At 33.6% G+C, this 10,048-nt stretch overlaps 1 protein-coding gene across 1 annotated transcript; it reads right to left on the reverse strand.

Moving 5' to 3' along the window:
* Window positions 1-609: 609 nt before the first annotated feature.
* LOC117334087 (protein disulfide-isomerase A3-like) lies at window positions 610-9,571 on the reverse strand. Its single transcript, XM_033893532.1, has 13 exons — window positions 9,356-9,571; window positions 7,995-8,082; window positions 7,733-7,850; window positions 7,207-7,314; window positions 6,634-6,754; window positions 6,087-6,200; window positions 5,355-5,480; window positions 4,827-5,000; window positions 4,264-4,366; window positions 3,191-3,316; window positions 2,598-2,677; window positions 2,124-2,175; window positions 610-1,644 (listed from the first exon to the last, which is right to left on the reverse strand). Exons 1-13 carry the CDS (start codon window positions 9,487-9,489, stop codon window positions 1,525-1,527), a joined length of 1,464 nt encoding a protein of 487 aa, XP_033749423.1. The 5' UTR covers window positions 9,490-9,571; the 3' UTR covers window positions 610-1,524.
* Between the last annotated feature and the right edge of the window lie 477 nt (window positions 9,572-10,048).

The raw sequence follows: 10,048 nt of genomic DNA on the forward strand, positions 1-10,048 counted from the left end.
ATAACTTAGTGTAAAAATGTTGGCAATATGAATTCAAGGCTTTTCTGCATAATTCCTATGGAGAATGTTCTTGGCACTAGGGGTTCAAGGGCAGAGATAAAAAAAAAAAACAGCTGTTGATCAACTGTCAAAGAGGGCAGAGAAATTGTCAAGCTGGCTAAGGTGGAGAAGGATAAAGAGGTTGTAAGCCATCTATGGACAGCAGACATGGCCAATCGCTAACTCACCATCTTTAGGACATTCCAGAATAGGAGTTGAATCGCCTGCGAGAGGTAGATGTCGCTGACAAACAGCCCAACAATTGTATTTAAAAAAAATTGAGATCCATTTTTAAAAAAATAATTGTCTGATGTACTGATTTTTTTACCCTCCTCGAAAACGTCTCTGGCGTCCTGGACATCAGATTTTTAAAAAAAAATTGGGTGCGCAAAATTTTTAACCCCTAAAAGTACCTGCGCAAATTACATGAGTTTTTACGGTAAGTAATGTATACAAGCTTTATTTGATAGCCATAAACTTACCTGACATTTACTGCCAAGAGAAAGAGTTATCTCGGTGTTTCCAGGACATTTAAATGTCACACCAGATAAAAACAACAGATAAACAAGATCAGTTTAAATTAATTTAATGTATCGGTTAATGAAGGCTTTCTCTCTCATTTTGAATACATGTAGTTTTTATTATTCAAAACTTGTGCTTCTTTCTTCCACTGTATGTATTATTGTAGGGACAGGATACAGACATACCAACATTAAACCCAACATATAACATTTAAAGGTACTTAGCAAATTAAAGGTTTCGTCATTGGTTGAATAGGAAGAACCAGTGGAAAGGAAAACGACTTTTGATTTCAGTAGCACTACTAAACTGTAGATATGTTTTTAATATGTACATGTAAAACATGACTAAACAGTAAAGCATATAACATTGAAACTTTTAAGGAAATTGGTAACTTCATTATCAGTAAAGCTTAGAATTCTCCCATTAAAAATATAAATACTCTACCCCAGACATAAACGAAAGACTCATTCTCACACTTCATGAAGAATCCTCATTTTTCACATTCATACGAAAAATTCCCGTTAGGGGACATTCATTTGCACCAACTACAAATCAACAAGTATGTATAACTGCACCCAAATGAACACTGTTGTCAGAATTTTATAAAAGTTTATATACAGTGTATAATTATCCTTCAAGTCGCACAAAGTGAAGGTCTGAATTGTAAATTTTTACCTTAGTTTATCATTGTAAGAACTTAATCATTTTAAAACTGGAATTCGAAATGTGCCTCAACTGCATGGAATGAAGTCCTTATGATATGGCCCACTAAAATGAATGATGTTCTTGGATGGTATGTTTCCAGAAGTGATACAATTAATGGTGATGAAAGTAGATATTAACCATTCACACATTTAAAAATAACAGGAAGGGAATATAATATTTTCGATAATCATGTACCTCTTTCTCTTCATCTGCACATTTTCACATCTTTATCTACTTTCATGCTCATTAAGTGTTCATTTATAACTCGATCTTCTTCTTCTTCTTTTTCTTCTCTCCGCCCATGGCTGCTTTAACCTCATCCTTGCTCTCAGCATTGCTTTCCAAATATTTTAGGAAATCATTTACCTCTCTGCCACCCTGTGGGTCGAAGAAGTGTAAAGTGTTAATCAATAATTCTTTTGCAATAAAATCACTACCGTATTTACCAGCCAATAAACCCATGCCACTAATAAGCTCACCCTCGTCTATGCTGTTTTGTAACCATTATCCTGTCACCCCTGGACCTAAGCCAGAGATTATGTGTTATCACTCTGGGCTTAGTGCGGGATAAATATGGTAAATAGTATTCAAATTTAGGTCTGATGGTTCAGAGTTTAATCAAAACTACAGTAAAGTCTTAAATTAATCCCACAGACTTGTAGTTGAAGATCAATTTCTGCCATACAAATGGTTTCTTTGAACAAAGATGTGTACAGTTAAAATATAAACATAAACATTAATTTAACTTCATAAATATCTACCGATTCAGTAACATTCATGAAGCAATGGTAATATACAAAATGTAAACAAATATTTCATGTTATACAATAGGTAGCATATTGCTTGAGGACACCTACCTCATACTTCCTTGGTGCAGATCCTTTTGGCTTAAAGTAGATGGTAGGGAAACTGAAAGTAGAAATTCAAGTCTTAATTGTCTGTAGCGACATAAAAATCATCCTGATATAACAGTATCATTAAAAGAACATTCAACCAGTAAGCTATTTTGATGTCATGCATTTTAATAAGTACTAAGATAAATTTGTTTTATAGCATGAGATTGGATTCAGCAGTCCAATAGCACATGGCAAAACATTTTAAAGTTTTACTACATTTCATCCGCTTTTACTTAAAATGGGTTCAAGGTCATCCATTTTAACAAATTAATACAGCCATTCACCCTTGCATATTGCAAAACAAATGATCATGAGCCTCTGCAGTCTTCCTGAAGGTACTGAAGAAAATATTTCAAGGTTTCAATCAAATAAAAATACCCTTTTATGTCATAATATATTGTGTACAACTTAATGACTTATTGTATCAAAACTCACCCTCTAACTTCATATTGACTTGGTACATCATTTGCTGTAGCATCCATTTTTGCAATAACAATGTCCGAAATATCTTTTACCTACCAAAAACAAAATCATATTGTTTAGTTCACAAATCAAATTTTGACACACCATCCATTTACAAAATTATACTTTTCAATTCCTTGTATTTACAAACAGAATTTTTCAGACATTTACATGAAAACTAACAATATTCAAAATCACATTTGTGTATGTCCTACCTGACCTGTATATACCCCTCAGACATGAGCTGGAGGAAAGGGACATTACTCTTGACAACTCTTCTTATTAGATTCCCATTAAAAAGGGACCTTGATAATAATCTACCTGTTGTCTAATTCATATGGCCAAATGGTTTAATTAACTGTAAGATCTGCGATGGTTATGGTGTCAATCTTCATATGATTCGATACAAGTTATATATTTCTGTTTGTTTTCTTCATTCCTAATCATTTGTTGTACTAACAATAGTAACATTCACATCAATTAGTGATAGTGTGCTAAATACAGAAAACTTAATTAAGAGCACTTTCAGTTTCCACTATAAAACAACTATTTATTTCATTGCATACCTTTTCTCCTAATTCATTGTATTTTGGCTCCAATGATTTACAATGTCCACACCAAGGTGCATAAAACTCTAACAGCGCATCTTTGTCATCAGTTACTATCTCATCAAAATTTTTAGCAACAAGAACCTGAAACAAAAGAAATTCCTTTCTAATTAAGAAAACAAAGTCCTTACAGCAACATCCCTACACAACATTTCCTGAACTTTTTTAAAATCAATCTTAACAAATTCCATTACTGATACAGAATACTGAAGTAGCCCCTGTACTCTGCAGGATTGATGGGAATCCCAAAACTAAAAGTAAAAGCTATAGATAGTAGGGCTGGGACAATAGAGTGATGCCCCGATCCGATACGTATCATGATGCTAGAGCTACGATCCGATACATATCGCGATACATAGAGATACTATATTCAAACATTATACATTATTTGTTTAGTTTATTTACATATGTATACTCTATTGGCGACGTATATTTAGTATTGTTTGATTTCAAAGATACCCAGTTGTTTGCCATGATGTTTGGTTTGTTGTCAACGAGTATTTGTCAAACGCTTTCTGATTGGCCTACTGCAGCCGGCCTCAACCAATCATTTAACTGCTTTCACTTTCAGAGCAGCACTCCGGTTTCCCAGAAATCAATAACACTTTCGTTTTCGGGTTTTCGTTTTCGACAAGTGTCATTTAATTTGAATTAAAGTCTTTCCAAAGAAAATGCATTTAAGTATTAAACAAACAACAAGAGCAAGACACAGGATCGATATAGGTATCATAAAATTGCATTTGGATCGATATTGATATTGTAGTGAAAGTGATCACGATTCATCGGTGCACCGGTGTATCGTCCCGGCCCTAATAGATAGCACTACAACTACTGGTATCTTATAACAGTATCAAGAAGTGCAGTAACCCAAAAATAGCTACTTTAAACTCATGCTTGTGACCGAGACCCAAGATAGATAATATACCTGTTATAAACGTTCAATAGGTATTTGTTATCACACAGAAACAGTATACTCAGACTTGTTCAATACTATCTATCATTTATATATTATGTATTCCCAACTGCCTTACCTTTACTGGGCCACTGTTGTCGGCTGGGACAGCTTCAGATTTCATATAGGGTTCAAGTTTATCTTCCAAGAAATCGTTGACAAATTTTTCAAATGTATCCATTCTGTGAATAAAACATTGAGTATGATTTTGGTTTCTCTGACATACAAAAAGTGTACTTTCGATACTTCAAAAAAAAAAATCAATTTGAAACCTTATTATCTGGTGCATTTTGGAATTTCTTGTGTACATATCAACATATATCGAAATTCGAAAATAGAAAATTGTAAGACACAATTGCCCTCGCTGCCACTTGATAAAATTTTATGGCACAAGCATAACAAGAGTGTAATGAAAAGTTGACCACATAGTGATTGAATCACTCTGCTCATATACCTTCTTATGAAGCACTCTACCCAAGTAGAGTAAATTTGGTGAAAAAACATAGGTGAAATACCAATATACTTACATTCTGGTCAAAGAGATAGAGGCAGAGACCCAAGTCACCAATCTAATTTATATGTCCTTAATAACCAATTACTAGCATTAACTTGTAGAAGTACTAACTTGAAAAAATTACTTACGAGAATTCTTCTGTCATGACAAATTTCTTGTCACGAGTATCTCTTGCATTGACTTGCACTCCTTCCCCTTTCATTCCAAATTCTTGCAATTCCTGATCAAATTCTTCAACATTGCTTACAGCAAAGTAAACATCTTTACCAGAATCTTGGATCTTCTTTCCAACCTTCATCACTCTGAAACAAATTTTTTTTGTAATATAGAATTGCAAAAAAATTATTCCAAAGGATTCAGATAGATAAGATTTTTTTCTTTTTTATTATTATTGCATATCAGCTTGGTTATGAAGTTTCATATTAAATTTACATTTTTTGCATTTGATTTAATAAATTAAGATTTACAGATTTCCTGAAGTGACAAAAGTAAAACTAAACTAATTGTTAGGTTACATTGATGGATTATCTATATATCATGTCTAATATCATGCCAATTTCATGACCCTCAAAATAACTCCAGTTTTTCTGTGACCCTGAATTAAGGACACAATATCTTCATATCTAATGTAGACACTGTAAAACAATTAAATTCACCTGTTTCTCCAGTAGTTTGTTCCTTTGATGTTCTTCACATAGTCAACATCGTAGTAAGCAACGATTAGTGGCCTCCTTGAGAAAGAAGCAGCATTGCCCTGGGTACGATGACCACAAAGACCAAGTCTGAAATAAGTAATAATGATGCAAATATTTTGTTACTCAATTTAACAAACATTTAGCAGTAGTGATAAAGGAAGTTAAATTACATCAATGTACATGTACTGGAAATATGTCTGTTGATACTTGATACATGCGTTTGTTTATAAAATTGAAAAATATTAGCTTCTATCTATTTTTTTGTCAGGATTGAAAAATGATATGAAAAATTGTTTTAGACAATTTAGTGTGTGGCTCAACGTAAGGTTCATAAGATCATATTGTCTCTCAATGCCGTATTTAACTATATTCCATATCTTTTAATCTTTAGATGTTTAGTTGCTAAATAGTACACCTAATAAAAATTTATAGACTTTCATTTTTCCTTCAGACTTAATTCTGACATATATTGCAGAGATGCAAACATCCCATAGTGGCCCTGTGTAGAACATGTGCTATATAATGAATATCACTACTAATGATTGTTCTCAGAACATTTTAAATTCCCAAAATCTTTCTAGGCCCTTTGAGAAGGCAAGTTAAAACGAGTGAACACCAAGGAAATTAAATGCTCTGGAGAAAACTTCGCATTGTCAATGTAAAAGGATCTCTAATTAAACACATTTAACTTACAAATTGATGCCCAAGAAGTTCCTTAGGTTTTCAGTTGATACTTTCTTTTCAAACTTGGTAACAGAACCTTCAAATTTGCTGTTAAGATGTTTTGGCTGAAGAAGGACAATCTCACTGGAATACAAAGTAAACAGATTCATGAAGGTATAACAGTGACCCTAATAACAGTTGTTAACAATTTTCTCATGATCATCTCTAATTTTTTGTTTGACAATTGAAACAAATATCATATTGCACAAATATTTCCATCAGAACAAGCTTGAAGACAATTTTTGTAGAGATTTTTTTTTTACATTACCATATGTATAATAAGCCTGAATTGCTCACTTCTATGACCATAAAAATTGAATTCAAGCTAAATAGTCATCATTTCATGATTATAAAATCAATCATGTTTAAACAAAAAGATCTTTCAAAAACTGAGAAATGAGAACTCCCAACAAACCAAAGTTTACAACAGATGAACAGACAATACATGTACCATCAAATAAGACTAAGACTCCTGTCAGATTGTGTTAGAAATGGTTCTTAAAATATTAGCACTCACTCAGAGTATCCATATTTATCCATTACAGCCTGTTCAGTGGTGAAACCAAATCGAACTTCGCTGTTCAATACATCTGCAGCTTTCTTGAATAGACTAAGGTCTGAGGTGTCTTTGAAGAAACCTAAAAAAAATGGATTTATAGATCATTAGTTAACGAAACCATGCTAAAGCTTGACTGCCAATTACTGGTTAAAATATTTAGAACATGCATGTTAAAGAAAGGCATTTATGCCCAATCAACCAAAAGTAGAAACTCTTGAAGGATAGATTTGTTAAGTCATTGAGTTGAAAGCAAAAAGTTATATACATTATAGTAAAAGGTTCTGAAATTCTTTTATTTTTAATTTTTGTAATTAAGAGTAACATTTTAATCAAGATCTATAATGATACAATATTCACTGTGTATTATCGAAACCATGTCATCCAATATGTTTCTTTTTTAGTTCAATAAGCGATTAAAAAAAAAAATTGTGTTTTGAGATTAACTGAACAGTGAGCACCCTCAACAACTATCAACATCAACCAAGCTTGGTTTGGTATCAATGATATTAAATCTGCACACAAGAGTCTTACCAACTAAAGCATATTCTGGCTTCCCAAGATACTTTTCTGCTGCTTGAATGTCTGTCAGTTCCATAGCTGATGGTCCTGCTTCCTTCCTCAAGGTTTTGAGGATGCCAGCTGTAATAAAATATACAGTTGTGTTGAAACTTACTTCTGTATTTTTAACCAAACTATCCTCACAATTAATAGAATTAAATGCAAGTCAGTCACAATACAATATACAAGCAAGCTTGAAACCTTCACTCCTACTTGCTTCATGCATAACATAATGACCTTGTATCACTTTGCAAGTAAAAACTTGTTATTTCTTTTAAATTTTCTCAACTTTTACTCCAAAGCTTTTGATTCATTTTTTCTGGATTTTAACACAAACCTTTGGCATACATCTTTGGAATGTTTAAGGTCAGGCATTTGCATTCTGGGAATAGCAATCTTTCAAATCTGATGGTAATGACATGCTATTTTCCGTAATTTATAGGCTTCACTAAGGCTACACAAATATAAATAAATCTATTTAATCCCGCATTGACTTTACCTTCATCTCTTCCTCCTTCATAGTCTTTGGAGAACTCTCCTCCACGGAAGATTTTCAGGGTAGGGTAACCACTGACTCCATACTTGCCACATGTTTCAGTACTGGTGGTACAGTCTACCTGTAAATGAAATTATTGCCAGATAACTTACATTTTCCACAAAATAGCACTATTCTGATGAAAATTGAATTTTATGAATTATTGATATCACCTTTTTTTGTTTCTAATCAATGAATTCATTTTTGACACCTATATATAGTATACCTTGGCAAGTGGTACTGGTGTATCATCATTCTTCAAAGTGGTAGCAGCCTTCTCATAATGAGGTGCCAGATTTTTACAATGGCCACACCTGTATATGGAAACAAAAAAAGTCTAATTACATAAAGAGAGACATTTGAAATCAAATTATTGAAAGGTATCTATTGGATACAAAGCTTTTAAATTATTTATTTTCCTAACTAATTTACATCTAGTACCGAGATCACTTTCATCAGTTTGCAAACTTTGCTGCATAAATAATTGATGAATTCTAACACGTGTATATATTGGTAATAGTTCATTAACTTCTAAAAAAATTCAAGTTATCAAATCATATGGTTTGTTTTCTTTAATTATGAACTTGTTTCATTTCCCTCCATGGAACAGCAAGAACAGAACTCAAACCCACTACCTCTTACAACTGACACACTAATCATTGGAGCTACCTGGCCACTGGCACTTAGCCAAGTCCAGTTCAATTACACAAGCAATTATCATTTGGGGTTTTCCTAGGGCCAGTACATACCCAAAACAGATTCAGACAGATTCATTTATTTATTGCGAGCTTCAAATGTACACCATTAACGTGACATGTCATATTCTAATAATGTAACTAGATCTTAATTTAAAATATTTATATGTAGTGTATTATTGTATTTAATTGACCACAACTTGGTTTACTAAAAGCAAAACAATATACAGGTTGGGACCTCCCTATTTTTTTTTTACAATTGAGGGTGTCGTATATATTTAAAAAAAAATCAACATTTGGGATTTAAGTATGTTTGATGGATTACCCTTCAACCACAGGGGCATGTCTAGTCTTATTTTAAAAAATAGATAGAAAACCTATACAGTATACTGTATATAAAGTCTTTATATATACAGTAGGTATTTCTGTCTATTTCTTAATATAAGACTCGACATGCTCCTGTGCTTCAACTTTTGGTTATTTGATTTTGGTAGCTTTAAAAAATGATGAAAATTGTCAGGAAATGAAAACGGGTTTATTAACAGTTGTGTAATCATGTGCGGTTATCAATTGTCAAATATACTATATAATATATAAAGATAGTTTAAGTTTAACACTGTCTCTCGGCTTTCCAAGGTAGTTCTCCCAAGTTAGCAGTAGTCATGGTAGTTACTACCCCCCCCCCCCCCCCCCCCCCTTATCAATATCGATACAGTATATCCTATTCTACTCGGTCCACGTAAGAATTACTTTGGCCGTGTTTACAACCTAGATACACGAAAGACATGCTACTGACATTAATGTAAATTAGTTGTTTCGCACAGAGAAGAGACAGCTTCAGAATATTGCCGGCGATTCATTAAAACAGGAAGCTAATAGTTTTTTTACTTACCATGGGGCATAAAACTCGACTAATATTATATCATGTTTCACAATATTGCTTGCAAAGTTACTGTCATCAAATTCAAGCACATCGCTGGCATAGGCAAGTGATGCCAACAGCAAAAGTCCAGCAAATTTCAACATTTCGCCTATCTTCTTCCCCGTGGTATCACCGTGTGTAGGTTCCGATGCCGGTAAACACAACGTGGACGGAGTTCGTGCGCTGGCGAAACGTGATTGGTCCACATGTACGATACAGTCAACGAAGAAAACCGACAATGACCGAGATAACCGGAAGCCTGTGGGAGCAACGTTACATTCGATAAGCTACCTGAAACTTTGAAAGACATAAAATGTCTACAGTAGCTGAAAGAAAATCTAATTACCATGTATTTTGTCTTTAACGGTTTCTTGTTACAGTAGATGTTGTGATTAGATTTGTAACAGGAGAGGAGAAAATGTACATGTAGGGGAGACCGGGGCTAGTCCGGCCTCGGGGCATGTTCGGCTAATTGCTATATCTCGCGCGTAATTAAGAATAAAGAGACGTCATTTATACTATGACGTCACTTATGACGACGCTGTTTACGTCAGTACAACGATGGCCGCAGTTTGAAGTTGTTGGGCGTTTTGGTGGCGAATGTTTATTTTTAAGCCTGGTGAGTAAATTTTCAACATTCTTTTCAGTTTTTATTTTCACCGA

This window comes from Pecten maximus, chromosome 9 (assembly GCF_902652985.1).
Source record: "Pecten maximus chromosome 9, xPecMax1.1, whole genome shotgun sequence".
Classification (NCBI taxonomy): Eukaryota; Metazoa; Mollusca; class Bivalvia; order Pectinida; family Pectinidae; genus Pecten; species Pecten maximus.

Coding starts and splice junctions, on each gene's coding strand:
- LOC117334087 (XM_033893532.1), bottom strand. CDS start 9,489: ATGTTGAAATTTGCTGGACTTTTGCTGTTGGCATCACTTGCCTATGCC. Junction 8,083..9,355: donor GTCGAGTTTTATGCCCCATG/GTAAGTAAAAAA, acceptor TTCCATATACAG/GTGTGGCCATTGTAAAAATC. Junction 3,317..4,263: donor ACAACAGTGGCCCAGTAAAG/GTAAGGCAGTTG, acceptor CTTTTGTTTCAG/GTTCTTGTTGCTAAAAATTT.